Source organism: Larus michahellis, chromosome Z, assembly GCF_964199755.1.
Source record: "Larus michahellis chromosome Z, bLarMic1.1, whole genome shotgun sequence".
NCBI lineage: Eukaryota > Metazoa > Chordata > Aves > Charadriiformes > Laridae > Larus > Larus michahellis.
The window spans coordinates 37,112,643-37,131,726 of NC_133930.1; the positions used below are offsets into that span (position 1 = coordinate 37,112,643).

A 19,084-nucleotide genomic window follows, 5' to 3' on the forward strand; every position below is an offset into this window, starting at 1 on the left:
ACTTGGATCTTTTTTCTGATAATCCCTTAATTTTGTGTAATGTCTGCCAAATCACAATTTCTGCGTAATTTTTCCTGTTTCTCCTGTAAAGAAGTTGTTTATATCCCTGTCTCTTTGTCACTCAGTTTGATTCTCAGCTAAGTATTTTCACTGCTGAAGGATTTCATTTTTTCAATATCCTTGTGGTTTGTCCACTATCTGCTCTTTTTGGGGTTGAATATATTTATCTTAAATCTAATAATTTTTACATCAGGATTTTGTCTTAATCTGCTGCTTTAATTATTGATTTAGTAGGATAAAGATGGAAGTCAAATAATGGATCTGGAAGTACTCCAAAATACTAATTTTCTTCTTCTTTTATTAAAGGAAGAAAACAATCGACCAGACTTCAACTTCCCTGCTGGTTTTGAAGATAGTATTTTAGGAGATAATCTGTCATCAAGAACTGGAGTCCCAGGGCTAATGACGAACGAGCTTGCACAGAGCACTACTAGTCTTGGCAGTAGCAGTAGCAGTGGAGATGCAGGAAGACAACATTACAGTGCAGGTGAGATTTTTTTGGTTTTGTTTCCCCCTTGTAACTTGTTTATAATAGAACAAACAGGGAAAACTGTTACACATGAAATCATTCGTAACAGTGGAAGCTACAGTAATCTAAAATTATTTCAAGCTCTTAAAATAAGTACTAGCAAATTTTTACTTCCATTCAATACACTTCTTCTGCACTGCCAAATAGCTAATGCTTCTCTCTTGGTTGAACGTATAAAAACTTGATAAAAATGTGAAAATACTTCCTCTGTGTATGTAATAGGAAGATTCTTAACTAGTTATAGCCAGGAACACCTGCTTATTCATGTAAAGTCGTAATACCCTGAAGGTTCTTGAAATATTAATACAGAAAAGCAGAGCAATGTTCAAGAACTGCAAATAGCTGCATAACTAACAGAGGCGGATCTTTTGAGGGGAAAAAACCCCAACAAACCAAACCCAACCAACCAAACAGAATCAACCCCACACCCCTAAGCCCACAAAAAAAACCAAAGCAACACACACAAAAAATGCATCAGCTTTACTGTGGAGTAAGAGGTATTGGATGCATGCATGATTTGAAGTTGTGAAGGTAAATACTTGATGAATATATGCCTATTCCTAAATTGTCCTTTTGTCTGTCCCCTCTCCCCTTCCCGGTTCTAAAACTGGGTGAAGTAAATGTAATCATTTTCAGTTCAGGTTTGATTCAATTGGATTTTATTCTTATTTTGAGAAAAAAATATGTTGCTTAACCAGCTGGGGGTTAGGTTTAGCTGTCTTTGCAGTACTTTAATGATGCAAATATTGTAAAGCCATCTGCATCAAGAGATGAAGAACTATCTTGCGGACTGGACATAAGCTGGCCCTGTCTAGCAAAATCTTTACGAGATATCTTGTAGTTCCAGTTAGTTATGAGGGTTATAATAACTAACTCTAAAGGGTGGCAGCCATCATCAACAGGATCTGTAAAATTTGTTCACAAACATCAACTTCAGCTGAAGAAGCAGAGGAGCCTTCTGTATGACAAGGGGACTCTGGTAGTGATTTTTTGAACAAGAAAGATTGACTTGGCTTGTCAGAGGAAGTAATGCTGATGGTTTTCCTTCCTAAAACTGATTCCAGCCATTTCCTTCTGGTAAATATTTTCCAACTCTGTTTCCCCTTCTCCTGGGGAGGGCTCATAACCCTAAACCCCAGCCTTACCAAAGAAATATTTTTTGTTTTACAGCAATGTTAGCCAGGGAGAACTTAAGCACAGTAATGGCGTATTTCGTATCATGTGTCTTTCCTGGTACTATCCTTCTGTTTGCCATTTACATAGGGATGTTTCATTCAACAAATCTTAAACCACTTTTTAGAATATGTATATTGAACAATCTTACTGCTCTTTACCACTCTTTATTCTTTTTTTTGTATTTTAAGATTTTAGTCACTGATGCTTTTTTTTTCTTTTACCTGTCTGTGATAGATAAAAATAACTTCGAAACGTTAATCTCAAAATTGATATTTACCTATATATCAGTGTAGTTACAGAGCTACACATATGTTTGGAGAACTTCTGGTAAAATTTTCTATCTTGGTCAAACAGAAAGGATTTTCTTTGGGAATGGATGAGTTAGTCTTTCCTTGAATACAAGACCTAAACGACTCTTTCTGTACAGGTGAAGTTTCATTCCCAAGAAGTATGAAAGTTCTAGATTCTGAGAAGTCGGAGCACAGCTCTTCACATAATACTAGCTTATCCAGCATTTTCCAGAACTATGCAATGGAGGTAAGATTAATAAACTCATAGATGACACATATAAATATTCAATATTACAGTATGGATTAATTACCTGTTTAGTTGGGTTGTGGTTGGATTTTCCAAAAAAATTTTTTTCCATGTTTCTACTGTAAAGATGCTGGATAGTTTTAGCTCGGGGTAGCTTTAAAAAAAAGCGTGTTAAGTGCTTTTATGTATTACTCATATATAGAGAGAAGATACAATTGAGGGAAGGGTCAAAACTTGAAATAAGACAGAAATCAGAGAGGAAATGAGGCTTATTTTTTTTTTTTCTTTCAAACTTTTTTTTTCCTCCCTTTCATGAAAATTATGTGTTGTTACTAGACAATTGTGGTGGGTTGACCACATCTAGCATCTAAGACCTCACCCAGGCACTTGCTTACTCCTCCGTCATCAGGATGGGTCAGAGAATTGGAAGGGCGGAAGCAAGAAAAAAAGCTTGAAGGTCAGGATAAAGACACTTTAATAAGTAAATTGAGGAGAAAAAAACCAACGCAAAACAAAAAACGGGGGTGGGTGGGTGGGGCGCGGAGAGAACAAAAAAACCCCAAGTGACGCAAAGGCAATCAGTCAGCACCGTGACACCCCAACAGCTACCTTGAAAAACTGCCCTCTGCGCCCCCCCCCAACGCCCAGTTTTACTACTGAGCATGACGGTATATAGTATCTCTTTGGTCAGCTGAGGTCAGCTGCCCTGGCTGTGTCCCCTCCCAACTTCTTGTCCACCCCCAGCCTCCTGGCTGGGCTCTGGACAGAATGAAAAATCAAAGGCCGTGGTGGTGTGTAAGGCTCTGTTCAGCAATAGCTAAAATGGTGGTGTGTTATCAACACAGAGTTTGTCACCAGTCTAAAACGCAGCACCGTAAAGACTGCTATGAAGAAAATTAACTCTATCACAGCCAAACCTAGTGCTCTGATGATTTAGTACACTTCTCTTTCAGTTATCACTTTCAGATGCTTTCAGACTTCAGAATCATAGGCAATGGTCACTGTGTTTGCCTTGGTTGCTCTTGTTTCAGCTGTAATGTTATTTTGCTAGGTGCCATATAATTTTCTTTTGTGTTTGACCTTCTGGAGGACTGAGCTTGTCAAACTCTTGCACTACATTATATAAGGGGCATAGTATAGAAAAAGAATAATGTTGCTGTTGGGCAAATATTGAAAATATTCGATCTAATAGAGATCTAAAATATAATATATGGTCTGTCGATCTAAAATATATTGTATGTTGTGTTCGGTGGTGTTTTTTTGGTTTTGTTTCCTGTGAACAATGATTTAAGAGGAAGCCTAAAACCTAAGGTTTATAGACCATTCTTCAGCTCGTACAGGATTATGTTTTACCACCTTTTCTCCAGCTCTCAATCTAATTTAGCGATGAGATTTTTATTAGGTAAAATCCAACTTTCTGTATTTTCCACTTGTATTGGGAGCGGGGAGGCTACAGGGATGGCTTCTGTGAGAAGATGATAGAAGCTTCCTCCATGTCTGATAGAGTAATACTTCTTCCAGGTCTCAAAATACCTAACAAAAATAAATTATTAGTATTTGGATTTCATAGATAAAAGTTACGTGGACAAGATAACTCTGAGTATGGTGAGCAGTGATGAACTCATGCCTCCCAAGTGTCATTCTGATTCCTGGTAAACTTCTGCTGCCACTAAGCCTATAAAGCCAATTATAAAAGAACCTTGAAACAAGACTGATAGTATTCATTCTTTGCTGTTCTAGGTGTTGATGTCAAGCTGCTCTCAATGTAGGGCTTGTGGTGCTTTGGTTTATGATGAAGAGATTATGGCTGGATGGACAGCAGATGATTCAAACTTGAACACTACCTGTCCTTTCTGTAAAAGTACCTTCCTACCTTTACTTAATGTTGAATTCAAAGATCTGCGTGGCTCTGCAAGGTTAGTGGCTTTTATAGATACTCTCTTTCTGCCTTTGCACTTCTATATGGTTGTATTTTTTCACAAAAGGATGTTAGTTAGATCTCCTGGTATTTTTGTCTAAATGTTCGCAAGAATGTTACTGCCTGTTTGAGGATCATGATTGTACTGAAGGAAATTATAAGTCATGTAATCTATTCAGTTTCATTGTAAAACAGCCAAAAAGAAAGAACTGGTTGCCTTTTTACCACTTCTCCTTTTCATGTTTTCTTTATAAGCCTAACTGTACAGAAGGTATAAGTCTGTTTTCATTTTGTTTTTAGCTTTTAAAAGCAAGTGGATCATGAACTTTTTAAAACTGTATGAAGCAGTTTTTAAATCTGTCAGCAAAGAATTTCTTGCAAATTAAATTTACTAACAGCTTTTAGTTACAGATGCTCCAGCTTATTGTTTCTCCAGTAGTTCTCTAGTTTTAGCTTCTCCGCTTACTATTTTTACCTCTTTTAATTGCACTGTGAAGGCTGGAACTTATTTTAAGGTAATTTAAAATGTATTCTCACTGTGGTGGTTATTGCTATGAAGCAGAGCTTCCGTTAGTGTTCTCAGATGCTGAAACTGAACATCTGTAGAGTGTGTACTTAAAACACCTTAGCAAAGCAAGACACATTCCTGGTATTTTGTGCCTATAATGGTGTATGGTCTTCTAGTCTGTAACTTCATTACAGTAGCAGCCACTTTCAGTGATGTGTCAGCCATTGATATGTTGCTGCTGATTGGGAACCATGACAAGTTAAGGTCACTTGTAATGACTTAGGTCCAGCATAGGATTTATTATTTTGCAGATCAAATCTCTGTATGTGTCTGTTTGCTCTGCCTGTATGAGTTACAGCGGAGAGAGCAGGATGAAGTTTTTGTCCTGTTGTCAAGCTTTTCAATGTTGTGTTTTCTTAGTTTTGCTACTTTTTGAAAGCAAATGTAGAAAATAATAACTTTTTTAATGACTGTATGCTCACGTCTTAACCTTGGTATTTCTCTCCCCTCCCATTCATTTGCAACTTAGCTTTTTCCTGAAGCAAAGTACTTCAGGAGATAGTTTACAGAGTGGTACCCTTCCATTAACCACGGATCCACTGGAGCAGAAACTGTTATCCAGTCCAGCTGTTGCTGACTTGATCAGTTTTTCCGATCACCCACAGTCCAGCCACACCATAGCTGAAGAAACTTGCTCTGCAGCTGAGCAGAGGTGGGTAAAACAGGGTTGTTAGTTCTGTCAGAAATGTCTCAGCACTTCCAGTATTTCTCCTCCACTTCTGAAGTGAAGGTTGGTTTATGTACGAATTATGTGCTTATATTAATCTCTTAACTTTGATGTCATATATTTTTAACTAAAGGCAAATTTAGGACTAGCGGTCACCTGTAAACTAATCTCTTCCCTCTATTTGCAGATTATTTGGAAGCAGACACTTTCTGTTTCACTTGATGTTTTTTCTTCTGTACAGTAGTTGAATTGTTTTTATCCATTGTTTCAGTTAAAGGACACAAAATGAATATTCCCAGATCTGCAAGCAGCTTGATTGTATGGGTTAAATTTGACAGGCCTGTACCAGGAGTTTGCTTAAGTTATCTTGTTGGATGAGTTTGACGCTTACAATTTTATTTTTTCAGTTATTTTAACATGCAACTTAAAAATTGTTTTCTGTATTTTTTGCCCTGGTTATGACATTTAGAGAAAGTAAGCATAAAGGCAAGAGGAAGTAAAAGATGAGCATAGGCAGAACAATATAATCTTTGTGTGTTGACAAAACTGTATATTGCTGTTCTTCTAAGCAAGGTAAATCTGTACCAGAGCAGTGGTACCTATACAGACTGCAAGGCTTTCAGGTTCATGTCTTAGGTTATACCTAGCTGCTTTTCTGCAGGGATGGTTATACAGTTCTGAGAGGCATTTTGTTTTGTTTTCCTTAAACTGTGGAGCTAACTGGACAAATAGGATTCCTTATTGATAGAGAACTTGGTTTGGGATACTTACGTGGCAGCCTTTCTCTGCTTCCTTCTTGTTGCCGTAGGAATGCTGAGTAGTTTCATATTAGCATATTCTTTTCTGAAATCCAAACAGTGATGCAGCAGAAGAACAGAGTAAAGATCCCACGACCGTGAAGACATCTGCCAATAATCCACCAAAAAGGGGAGTATCCTTGACTCGGAGCCACAGTGTTGGAGGTCCACTGCAAAACATTGACCTTTCACAGAGACCATCTCATGGCATTTCAACAGTTAGTCTTCCAAATAGTTTGCAAGAAGTTGTGGTAAGTCTGCCATTCAGTTGATAGCAAAATATTGAATATGATGAACTTAAAATGAATAATGTTCTACTACTAGGATTCTTGTCCATTTGGGGAAAAGCAATGGCCAAGCATATTTTCATGTTCTTATGACAAAAATAAATCTTCGTTCAGTTAATCTAAAATTGTTTTTTCGGTACATTGTACAAGCAGTGCTGCTTGATGTGAAACGTTCTCTCTAGCAGAATGAAGCTACTCTTTGTCTTTCTAAAACTTGAAGTTTGTTTTAAAAATAACCGAACTTCTACAGCAGACTAAACACAATTGTGCAAATGTCGCAGATGGAGTGATGCACTTCACTCATAGAGAGAAGCAGCAATACATTTATTGATATAAAACAGGGATTTAACAAAGTTTGACAGTAAATGCAACTGTTCTAACAAGATTCAAGATGTCAAGGCGCACTTGGTTGTTTACTGCATAGAGGACAAGGTCCTCTATGAGGACAGAACTGTCAGGGAGACCTTCCTGTCATGAGGTTCAGAAAGAGCCCTCTTGCTTTCTAAACTGCTTCTCTGAGAAGAGTCTGGGTGCAGCTGGATCCAATCCTCGTCACAGACGTGATCAACGGAGTATGTACATCTGTCTAAGGATTCTGTACGCGCAATCAATCCTTTATATCACTTAGCTAAGATTTCTAAGTTTAGCATGCTATTAGTCACTTACCAAGGATCTGTTGTGGCAAGGAATCTCTCTAGCTCGAGAAGTAACCTTGAGAGGCATCCCTACTGAAGGGCACATCCTGGTGTACAGCCGGCTGCTGTGCAGAAGAGCTCGAAGGGCTCTTGGGCTGTTCACTATTTATGGGGGTAAGGTGATGGACTTATATTTGCACATTGACCACAGTGCCAGCATTGTCGCTAGGTGGGCGCATTGCTCAAGTTAGCCCTTGGCTGTTGTGCCATTATCTGTCTCCCTGAAGCCACGTAGCGCCGGATGCAGCCATTGCGACTAGATGCACCAATTATGACCCTCACGGGTAGTTGCTGCTTGGGCAGGGTTACGGGAGATAAAGGTCAGGTGGGCGGTGGAGCACACCCTCACAGCAAACAACACACTGTTGCAAGAGTGAAAGTTTGTTCCTTTCCCATGCATTAACTTAGACTCTTATATTCTGTTAGGCTTACCTGTTGAGCGGATGGGAGAAGGTAAGAGGCAGTGTTGAGACCGTTACGTTATTCTTGCACGTGAAACAAAGTTTTTCTCCTCTCTCCTGGTGCTTTTTATCAGCAAGAAGCTGCCTTAATATGTGAACTCATGATTCAGTTCCACATTTTCTGCAATCTCCATTGCCACTGCCTTATTACCGGTTTAGGTAGATTGAAACCGCACAATCAGGAACAAGTTCTAACAAATGAGTATTTTCTCTTTTTCACGTAATAGAGAGAGCTTAGGTAATTGTTCTTTAAGTTGAGAATCACCTCAACAGCAAACCTGTTGATACTATTAAAGTTATTGTGTGTTCAGTACTTCGAGAGGCCTCTTCCAAATATCAAAAGAAACTGTGCAATGGGGGATTTTCAGGGCAAGTAATTCTGAAGAGTATTTCTGGAAGAAAAATCTTTGATTTTGTAAAAAGCCCAATTTTTCTTTTGTGTGTGTTGTTTTGTTTTTAGGATCCTTTAATAAAAAGACCTAATCCTCTCCCTGTATCCGTACCCTACTTGAGCTCTTTGGTACTGCGTAAGGAGCTTGAATCACTGTTGGAAAATGAGGGAGAGCAAGTAATTCATACATCCAAATTCATCAATCAACACCCCATAATTTTCTGGAACCTAGTTTGGTATTTCCAACGGTTGGATCTGCCTAGCAACTTACCTGGACTCATTCTAACATCTGAACACTGCAATGATGGAGTGCAGGTAAGTGGCTTCCTGATATTAGAACTGTAGATATTGGGGTATGCTAAATCTTAAAGTTTGGTTCAAAAAAAGTGGGTAAGTAATTGCTGAGTAGCTTGGATCTAGGTTCCTGGTTTTTGTAATACAAGTAGATAGGTTTGTTTTCTGCAAGAAGTCTTGAAAGAAGATGGGTGAAAACAGCATTCAAGTTCTAGTCAAGCTGTTCTCTTTTAAAAAGCCAGAGAGTAAGATTCATTAAAGAGAAAGCTGATATGTAGAAGGAAACAAGATGTGTCTGTGGAGAACTCACAAACTGCAATACATTGTAAATCACATAGCATGGGTTACATACTAGAGTATATAGACCTTTTAAGTTAGTGGTCAATATTTTTTGTTCTTTTCCACTAACAGTTTTTGCCATTCAAACCCCACTGAGTTTCATTCCTACATGAATAGAACAAAAGAACATAGAATGGATGCTTTCTTTTGAGTATTTTGCTTTTCCCATTTTAATGAACAGATTTTTTTCTGAAACCCATATGATTTGTGTATGTAAGTACCAAATTCAATAGGTATTTGTGTATGATGCATGCAAAAAAGTAGTATTTTCCTATCTGGTTGTATGCACTTTAATTTTAAGATTCTCTCCCTCAATTTTCAAAAAACCCCCACCTAGACTCAAGAACAATTTTCCAAGAAATATAGTTGAAGACCATAGTAATGAAATCTAAAGCATACTGGAAAAATACAGTGCATTAGCACGGAAAACCACAAGATGGGATATAATATCTTATAATTAGTACTTTAAATTGACACACTACTGGTAAATTTTTCTTGCCTGGTAATTCTTATTGTACTAGTGATTCCAGAGGCACTTAATTTTATAAAATAATTACGGAACTGTTTCCATTTTTAGTGGAAATAAATGGTTCATATTTGTATGCAAACGCAGATTCTTTCTGCTTGTTGGGAAGACCAACACATAGACATGCATACCAAATCTTAATCAGGTCAGAAAATACTAAGGTATGTCATGATAAGTAGTACGAATCGAGTAATATGTTTGATGCACAAAAAATATTTTCAGATACATACTCATAAATTTTCTTCAGATATCTGTAGAAAACTGAATGGTCTTCATATGTTGGGCTAAGTTAGAAAAGGCAACTAAATGTTGCAGTACTTGGGACTTTGCTCTGGTTGACTGCGGTTTCCTCTAGAAGACAGGAAGTTTCCTGTTTGTTATTGGATTCAAGATAAATAAAATAAACCTTTTTTGTTGCAAAATGAGTAAAGGACAGTTTTTTAAATAATAAGACTGTACTGATGTTTTTAAAACTTTTTCCCTTTCCTCATGTTTTTTAGCTTCCTTTGACATCCCTTGCTCAAGATAGCAAGCTAGTATACATCCATCTTCTGTGGGACAATATCAACCTCCACCAAGAGCCAGGGGAGCCCCTGTATATATCTTGGAGAAATCTCAGTAAGTAAAACAAATGTTACAGAAAGCAGAGGGAGCAGATGCAATGGAAAGGAACAGTTGGTTTGTAGTGTCTGAAGAGTACACAGCCCATTGACTTGGAAAGCTTTTTTAGTGTGTGAAGCATCTGCAGTCCTTTAGGTGCTAACATAGTGTCAGCGTCAAATTATTTGCGAAAATATCTTAGTGATCTGTGTGAAAAGGTATGTTATCTGTTCTTTATATGTCATACACTCATAAACAGGCTGGGAGTATTTGCTCTAGCTGTGGTAGTAAATAAACTTCACCTGATCTGAATGTTTCACTGCATTATCTGGTTATATCTATGCAGACAGGGAAAAGAAGACTGTATTACAAAAAAGTATCTTATGTTTCTATAAATGAAGGGAACATCACAGGTCCCATTAATATGTACATTTGGCAGCCAACTTGACTGTTAAAAAGTAAGGTCCAAGAAAGCCTTCATTTACCATAACTTGATTTGGAAGGAAGAAAAATCAAGCAGGCTGGTTATGAGAACTTCACAATTTCATTACTTCTGATCAGCAAAAACTCTTTGTTGACCTAAACTTCTCAGCCTGAGTGTTAACTTTTAAAAACTATTCTAAAAACTATGGAGCATGCTAATTCTAGTTCTAATGAAGAAAAAAGTGTTTGTTGAAAAGTGTCCTAAAAATAAACAGATGGATCAGAATAATACAGTGAAGAGCACAGAATAAGATGTGGTGTTTCCCTAAGCTTCTACAAAAGCATGTTTATTTGAGCATAATAGATGAAAGCATCTCCAAAGCATTCATACATAATGAAGATGCATAGATATGTGTATTTATGTAAATAAAGGAGCAAAAGGCCTGTTTTAGATGTGGAAGAAAGGTAGTAGTATTTTAGATAGGCTCTACAGCAGTGTCAGAAAGTATTTGGGAAAACAGGAAATTACATTTTTAAAACATCATATATGTCAATTTTTTGTGAAAATCTTAGGTTGTTGTGATTAGCCTTGGTCTACGTTTCGTTTACACTCCACATGCTTGCTGCCTAATCTGTAGCCTTATTTTTTTGCCAGTAAGTGGACTTACTATTCCCTCACTAGTCACTGTTTTCCAAAGAATAATAGTTCAGTGTTATTCTGGAAGTGGCAGTATAAGCAACAAATCATGATGGTAAATGTCTTGATATTTTTTTTTTTCCTGTTTGGCACAACTGTACATTATGTATTTCAATATGTAGCCCAAAGTTAGTAGGTAGCCTTTAAGAAGGGCTTTGGTAAGAAAAGGTTCTTTCATAAGAAACGTGACAGTGTTTTCTTCTTTTTTTAATTTCTTTTCCTTTGTGTAAAAATAACCTTCTTCGAGTGAAGTTAGTTTTTGAAACTTAAGCACGGCAGTAAATCTGAGCTAACAAACCATCACAGGCAACATCTAATGCTGGGTACTCTTCAGTCTTGTGTATTTCTGTGTCACGTGGGAGCTCTTGAACATGAATGCTTGATGTGTCCTGTCACTTCTGTGGTGGAGTAAAGACTATAAGCAGGCAAAGACTTTCCATGTAGTAAATTTCTGTAGATTGAATAGAGGTTCTATATATACATCTCACTTCCTGAAATGCCTTCTGCTTATTCAAATGGAAAAAAAATTTGTTAGTGTTTTAATAATTTATATGGCTACATTTTTTCAGATTCTTCTGAAAAGAGACCCTCCACAGTGGCAGAAGATCAGCAGGAAACAAACGCTTTGTTGGAGAACATCAAACTAAGTATTCAACACAATGACGTTGTTAAACCAATCAACCTCCTTCTACAGAAAGTTAAGCCAGATGTGAAACGACAGAGGTAAAGGGGTAATCTCTTCTTTCTTCCTCCCCACTCAAAATTAAACAAGATCAGACTGTATACACTTCATAATGATAACTCCGTAAGGACCTCTCAGGAACGTTCAGTTTCATTTGTGTCCACCAAACACTATGTATATTTTTTTTTATGCCCATGTTTACAAACAGGTGCATTCTGTTGGCAGATGCGCAATTCATCCAAATCAAATGGAGAAGTATAATTCTTTAATCAAAATGGACATTTTACAAATGAATAAGAGAAAATCTGCATATTGGCTATGCAGATTTTGGTGTTGCTCCAGATCTAGCAAATTGATACATACAAGTGTGCAGCATCCTGTTGCAGTGTCTGGAATATTCTCCAAACTACCTAGTTAAACCTATTGAAATCCTACTAACCTGGAGCACTGGCTAGGAAAAATAGATGCAGCAGATCCAAAAAGGGAGATGTGTATGGTACATTTTGCCATCTGCATTACAATTCAAAGAGGGCTTTGTACAAAAGCACAGCCTCTAAAGTAAGTTACAGCAAATACAAGATTCGTTTGAAGTCGAACATGCTAAATCATCTTTGCTTCTGTGGTTTATAGTTACTAAAAAGAAAGAACTAATCTGCCTAGAAAAGAATCTTTGAGTTCCACAAGGAAAAAAAAAATTAATATCATTGTTTAGTGATAATATCCAGTTCTGAACTAGATCGTTGACATTCTGAAATGAAAAACAAAGTATGGGTGATCTGAAATAAGCCCGCTCCCTGTACTTCACTCTCAGCCAGGAATGAGTTAATAAATAAGTGGTGCGTAATTTTATATTTCTTGTTTTTCTGGAGTTTTTATGGCATGTTTGGCACGGGGATTTTTCATAAAAAATGTAACTGCTGGGATTTGGTGATAATATAACTTCACGCGTTAAGGAAAAATATTCAGGCATGAAGAAAACCTTAAGCTAGTAATCATGTAGATTGGTCATTTTCTTCACATGTAAAATTAACGTAACAGTTGCAGCAACTACGTAATAGAAGATTAGCGTCCTCAACATTGACTTTCTAAACTTGGGATAGTTGGTGCTTTCATTGACTTGCCCTTCAAAATATTTCCTAGGAGTTTTTATAGAGAAATTCTTTTCCTGTCTCTGGTGTCTCTTGGAAGAGAGAACATTGACATTGGTAAGTAAAAAATAGTGTGAAATGCATTGTGCCTGTGTATGAAATATATGAATACTTTAGATGAAAACTGGTGTATAAACCCAACTTTTCATACATGAGTTTCTAAGTAACTTTTTGATTGCTGTGTTTTAGTGAAAAGTACCGTGCTTTCAGTCTTCAAGTAGGTGTTGTTTTTATGAAAATGTAATTCACATGGAGCCATTAATTTTGACTTTATTTGAAACCAGTAATTGTTATTTTAAACAAAGTTTATTAGCTTGAAGCTTTAATTCCTTATGTCTGAAAACTTGTTCCCAGTCTTGTCCATCTTTCTCCAACCCACATATTAGACCTATGTCATCTAGCCATCTGGTTGCCCACCCCTTCATGATCTCCTCTACCCTGACTTCTGTTTGCTACTATGCAAGCAAAGGGACTCCCTTGTGGGATGTGACAGGGGAAATACCCTGGAAACAGGCAAATTGAACTGTGATAGAAGTAATGGGCATCCACTGTGATGCGTTGTGATGCTCCAGCATGAGGATGCATGTTGGGGGAAAAAAAAATAAAAAAAAAAATCAGCGTCTAGTTAAGATAATTATTTTGTTATTACATAAAAATCACAGAAAGTATTTTATAGGAACAGTAGTGTGCACTGTACAGCATTTCTTAAATAACTTCAACTGTTTTTTCTGTTTCAGAGGTCTTTGATAGTGAATACAGACTTGCACATAAAAATCTACCAAAGGATGTTCTTGAAAAGATGCAGAAAATAGATGCTCCACCAAGCAGCAGGGTTGAGTGCTGTAGGAAGTGCTTTGGAGCACCTTTAATATAAAAATGAGGAAGACACACGCTAAATTTCAGTGAGACAAAAGCAGAGGTGAACAAACAAGGAGCATGGTGATATATACACTTTGAATCCCAAAAGGTGATAATTGAGTAATTTGTCAAAGCAATTTCATTGAGCTACAACATACATTCTTGCCTTTCATCTCATGAGACACGGTGTAAAGTATGTTATAATGTCCTAAAACTGTATTGATAGGGTGAGTTGGTTTCAGTGATTGATCTGCTGGGTTTTTTTCCTGTATATGCTTTCCATTTTCCTTCCTCAAATCTTTTCCCCCCCAATATCAAGTTGTTCAAAAAGGTTAAACAGCAGCCTATAGTTGGTGACTTTCTTAAGAGCCACCGATATTTGTGTATTTTAATGAAATACCTTTCCTCACACGGAATACTTAAATTCTTCACTATGTCTTGAAAATTACCTTTACCTAAAGAGGGATCTTCTTGTTGATGTGCAGTATCTATGTATGAATGTAAATATTTGAGTCTTTGTATTGGAAGTTGCAATGCAGCTGTCAGATCACATTACCTAAAATTGCTGCCCTTCTCCTGACCCTCGTCCCAGTCAGTATTCTATATTATCTTTGGTTGACCTTTTCATAACCTATGTCTGTAGCTGTAAAAACCAGAAACTTACAGTTCATTTTCCTGGATTCTCTACCAGACAAAGTAAAGATCCTGTGAACGTGCTGCTGCTTTCTCCAAAAGAATGATAGGCTTCTACACTAAGCAGCTCAGAAATGGATGGCTTTCTAAAAATTAGATAGGGAGCTTAAATGGCATTAAGATGCATATGAGGTTTGTCAAACAGATAGCGTCTGAAAAAATTATGCTAAAGCATACTGTATGCGTGTGTGCTTAAGAAGTGTCTTTTCGTTGAGTTCTTTTTCACGCTCTCCCATGGTTTTCTGCTAGCCTGTGGGTTAATTATTTTGCACTGACAGTCCAAATTCAATATTTCAATTAAAATGTGTTTATAAATGTGGTCTTCAAAGTGTATATTAGCACAAATGAAGTGCTTGAGTGTATGATCTGAAAAGATGAATCTATCTTTTGGATTGTTTCTAGTAGGTAAGACACTTCCTCACCTCACGTATCTAATTAACTACAGTAGTCATAGTCTTCTCAAGAAAAGCCTGGATACTGGTCAACAGTTTAAATGTTACTTGAGATATATGACAAGATTTATTCCAGGGTTTTTTCTGAAATTTAGTGGCGTGGCTTTTCTGATGGAATTATTCCTAGAGGGGAAAAAAAAAAAAAAAGTAAAATTTGTAGCAAGTTAAAGGAGCGTAGCTAAAACTATAATCATATCTGAGTATGAATGTATTTAATTCATACTACTCTCTTTTTTTAAAATTTTCATTCTTGAAAATGATGAGGGATGAAGATCTGTCTGGAACAGCTTCTACATGAAACAACAAAACCAGCTTTTGTTTTTTCATGAGGCTAAAACAAAGGATTTGCACTATTTGTGACAAAATACATTTGCATCATAGTCTAATTCCTTGTATTTTGTCTAAAAGTGCTGATCCTAAGTTAATATGGGGATATTGCCTGGACAGATTCTCTCCTGATGAAATTACTGTGCTTTCTCAACAATTAAAAGCAAGAAAGCACACACTGACTTTTTTTTTCATTCTTTTTTTTGGGGCTTATGCATGGTTGCTTGCAAATATCTGACCTACATCACAATGGAAGGGTAGAGTTTGATTCTTTGTATTTTCCTCTCTTCTATTATGTAATTGACGTGTGCGGTTCCATCCTTTTAAAGTAAAAGTCTCTCTGAAGCATTCATCCAGACTTAATAATACTACAAATCAAACTGGCAAGTTTTCCTGTATAATTCTGCACTGATCTTAAACATACGGCTATACAAGGACAACTTTTGAGTGTTAAATGGACAAACCATAGATTATGTGATGCAACTTGCAAGGAATCGAGTTTTAGTTATCCTTAAATTCTCCCAGCTCATTAAATTACAAAGAAAATCTGTCCAGTGAGTGCTGTTTTAGGTAATTGGTGACATTCAAATTGTTTTAAACCATTGTAAATAATATTATCATCAACTAAATTCTGTAAGCAGATCACCTTAATTTCAAAACAACCTTCCCATCTGTTGCTGAAAATACAGACTCATCGGGCAGTAGTGTTGTAAAAACAGCAAAGCAGATTGTGTCACAGCATCTAGTGCTAAATGTAAGACTTTCCCCGGGTATATACACTAAACAAAACCAAAAAACTGTAGCCTGAGGGAAAAAGGACAGCTGCGGGATTAAACTTGCATTTCTGTACACTACAAATTAATTTATATTCCTGTTGTTATGTACCTGGATTTCAGAGTGGTAAAGTCCTGCATGTAATTACTTGAAATCTTGAATCTGCCTATTGAAATGAATTCCTTAATATAGAATGACAAAAATAAGTGCTTACGCTTTTTAATTTGGATTTTTTTAACGTGTAGTTTTTAATAGCTAACTAATCGGCTGGTTCTTGAATGAAATCCATAGTTCAAATGAAAAGGGAAATCCCTGAAAGCAATTTGCTTACTAACTTTTCATCTAAGGAGATGGTTTTTTTTGGAGGAGAAAAAAAAAGAGTTCACAAAAATTTGAAAGGAATTAAGAACTGAGTGTTTTTTTTCCTAGTTGCTTTCTCTGCGTTCACATGCATGATGGCACTTCCTCTTCTTCCTTTGACTTCTAGGTCTCCTCCTGCAAACAGGTAGAGACTGCAGGTTTTCCTACACAAACTTTCTGAGGTGTAGGCTTACCTAATTTGAACGCTGCAAGAACTGTGTGAGCGTGCGTAAGAGAAGAGCGTGGCATAAAACAGCTTAGCATGGCTCAGGACTCATATGGTTGAAAATCTGGCCACAAATAGGGAGAAGTCTTCAAAAGTTGTTTTGTGAGTGCATTGTGAACACTTTTGTCTTTCTGAAAATCGGGCACTAAAGGCGTAGTTAAGTTCTTCTCTGTAAGTCAGTACCAGCATGAGCTTCCTGGACTACATAAGAATGACTTAATTACCTACAAATGCTTCTAATTTATTTGACACCCCGCTCCTAGTGATCCAAATTCATCTGAATCCATAGTGCATGCATGAGCTGGACAGTGCTGTGAAGGAGGGGTGTGGATAAGCTTCATCTTGTTTCTGTTTTTCCTTCCCCTGTAAGCAGAAAAAGTTGCATTTTTGCTCACTTGCAAAACTCTTGCCTCCAGATAGTTTCTAATAGCTCAACAGCCAGTGTTCAGGAGGAGATGGCTCTTCTGTCTGTATTTTGGATGGAATTCTCACCATCATTGTGAAGGAAATGGTTGCAGGCCAGTGTTAACTTCAAAACCTGCAACTGTGCACAAAGTGGGGGTGTAAACCAAACCGACTACATCTGTGGATGCAAACTGTTAATGAATTTCAGATAAGGCCAGGAACTTGGAAAGTTTGTGTTGGAATAACAATTGTCACAGAGAAGCTTCCTTGAATTGTTCCCCTAAGGATGCTGAGAAGATACCATCTTGCAGCTTTCACCGAGCTATAAAAGTTAAGCGTAGCTTGTGTGCTCATATGAGAATAGCTATTTTTTGGTAGAATTAAAAGAACAAATGGGGTCTTACAGGTTTAAAATCGGGATTCTTAAGTGAAAAAGTTCTTCTTTATGAATTATGAATATATTCTGGCACATTACCAAGACATAACATTCAAAACCCCGTAGGTGTAGGAGGCTGATGTGGCTGCAGTATTGGCACAGTAACAGGTACCAGCTTTTACATGTCACTAGAAGCATCTGTAGGTTACTTACAGTCATATCCTGTCTTCACATTTTATATAACTCACGTTTAGACAACGCCATTTTAGTGGAGAACATTTTATTGAGTATATGTGTTTCAAACTAAATTCATTTGTTTTGCAAGTAAATTAGTCTTGTTCCTAGTGGAATTTCACGTTGGTTAAGCTCAAGCTACGTTGCACTTCTGAACGAGTAATTTTACTGCATTTTAACTGTGAATTAATGGCTTTTTGTGTTGCTGCAGCTAGAAGAATATACCTTTCGTCGAGTTTACCGCTTTCCTTGAGTAACTGCAACATAGGGGATATTTTCAAAATGTATATTAAATTAGATCATAGAAATTATATTTTTAAAACAAATTGTTAAAATGTAAGTAACTGAAGAATCCACTCAGTAGTTTTTCTCTTTTTTAAAACTCTTAATTCAACAATTGTTTCAATGCAGATAACTTTATTTCATTAAATGGTAAGCAGGTCATCTTATTCACGTAACTGTACATTTTCAACACAGGTTTTTTTTCTTTTAATTAATAAAAACCTTCAGGTGCCTTCTGTATATCAGCTTTTCATTATGGACCTTTTTAAAAAAAACAAATACACACCCTTGTAACTTTTACTGAATGGTTGAATTGGACTCTAGTTCTGTATTCTACTGTGCTGTATATTGTGATGCATATGAGGAGAGAAACGGATGGGTTTTTTTGTTCTTTCAGTCTGCATCAATCAGTGGTGCAAATAAAAGGGATTGCTGTTTTTAGAAGCACATTAAACTCCTTTTAGGAGCTTAAAATAAACTGTATTGTAATGAGGATGAAAGGATGTAGTGTGAATAAATTATGAATTTATTAAGTGAGCTGGGAAGTTTTCTTTAATGCAATAAAATTTGCACTGGTTTAGAGACTGTTTTGAACTGTTGAAAAATGGCATCCATTTACTGTGCTTTGATTAACAAGTGTTTCTCTGTAATGTTTTTGTACATTTGACAAATGTTTCTTGAGTTTAAAAGGGCACTCTGCATATTCTGAATTCTGTATAGAAATCCTAGACTAAGAAACAATTTTTAATGTATTTCCCAAAATAAAATATGTATGCATCCTGTGAAAAAATTCAGTTTTGGGGTTTTTTTGCCGTTGTAACTTACCTGCTTGACAGAATTTAATCTTAAATGCAAATTCAGCCTCTACTTTGGCAAAAGCAGAGACTTTTGACTGCCTTTTTTGGGAGTTGTCTCATTACCTCAGTGACTTCTCAATGGTGGGAAAGAGCAGGAGTAGTTTGGGGAGAGGAAGGGAAAACGTGGCATTACTTGTGGAGATGTGTTTCATAAGAGAGGATGGCTCTGTGGCACCTTAAGCAGCCATGGGGACTAGCAGAGGTAAGAACTGAAAAATGAGCTGAGGGAGGCAGAATCCACAAAAATCTTGTTTGTAGGGAAGTCCTGGCCCTGGCTTCCCAATGACAAAGCTGTTGGTTTCTGCTGACCCGGAAAAGCAGCATTCATCAGTGGATGGGGAGAGGTTTCCAGGAGTTCTGCTTTCTCAGTGGGTTTGTAATGATGCTGTCAGTGATGCATCCTACCTTCCAGGAGACATTGGTGGACCTCCTGCCTCGTAACATA

General features: G+C 37.0%; 1 protein-coding gene across 3 annotated transcripts in view; it reads left to right on the forward strand.

The window, feature by feature from the left end:
- The window catches only part of DENND4C (DENN domain containing 4C), a 75,225-nt gene extending 56,653 nt beyond the window's left edge, over nucleotides 1–18,572 (forward strand). Inside the window, exons 24-34 of one of the 3 annotated variants that reach the window (XR_012584851.1) lie at nucleotides 371–547; nucleotides 2,193–2,302; nucleotides 4,043–4,218; nucleotides 5,258–5,440; nucleotides 6,314–6,503; nucleotides 8,156–8,401; nucleotides 9,746–9,863; nucleotides 11,535–11,688; nucleotides 12,788–12,852; nucleotides 13,533–13,762; nucleotides 16,387–18,572. Coding sequence is in view for 2 of the 3 variants with exons in the window: in XM_074569232.1 (XP_074425333.1) it covers nucleotides 367–547; nucleotides 2,193–2,302; nucleotides 4,043–4,218; nucleotides 5,258–5,440; nucleotides 6,314–6,503; nucleotides 8,156–8,401; nucleotides 9,746–9,863; nucleotides 11,535–11,688; nucleotides 12,788–12,852; nucleotides 13,533–13,669 (1,560 nt within the window). In the remaining variant the exon portion in view is untranslated. Of the gene's footprint in view, nucleotides 1–366; nucleotides 548–2,192; nucleotides 2,303–4,042; nucleotides 4,219–5,257; nucleotides 5,441–6,313; nucleotides 6,504–8,155; nucleotides 8,402–9,745; nucleotides 9,864–11,534; nucleotides 11,689–12,787; nucleotides 12,853–13,532; nucleotides 15,907–16,386 lie in introns of those variants that run through there. The other 2 variants (XM_074569230.1, XM_074569232.1) reach the window with 2 other exon arrangements.
- Nucleotides 18,573–19,084: the final 512 nt, after the last annotated feature.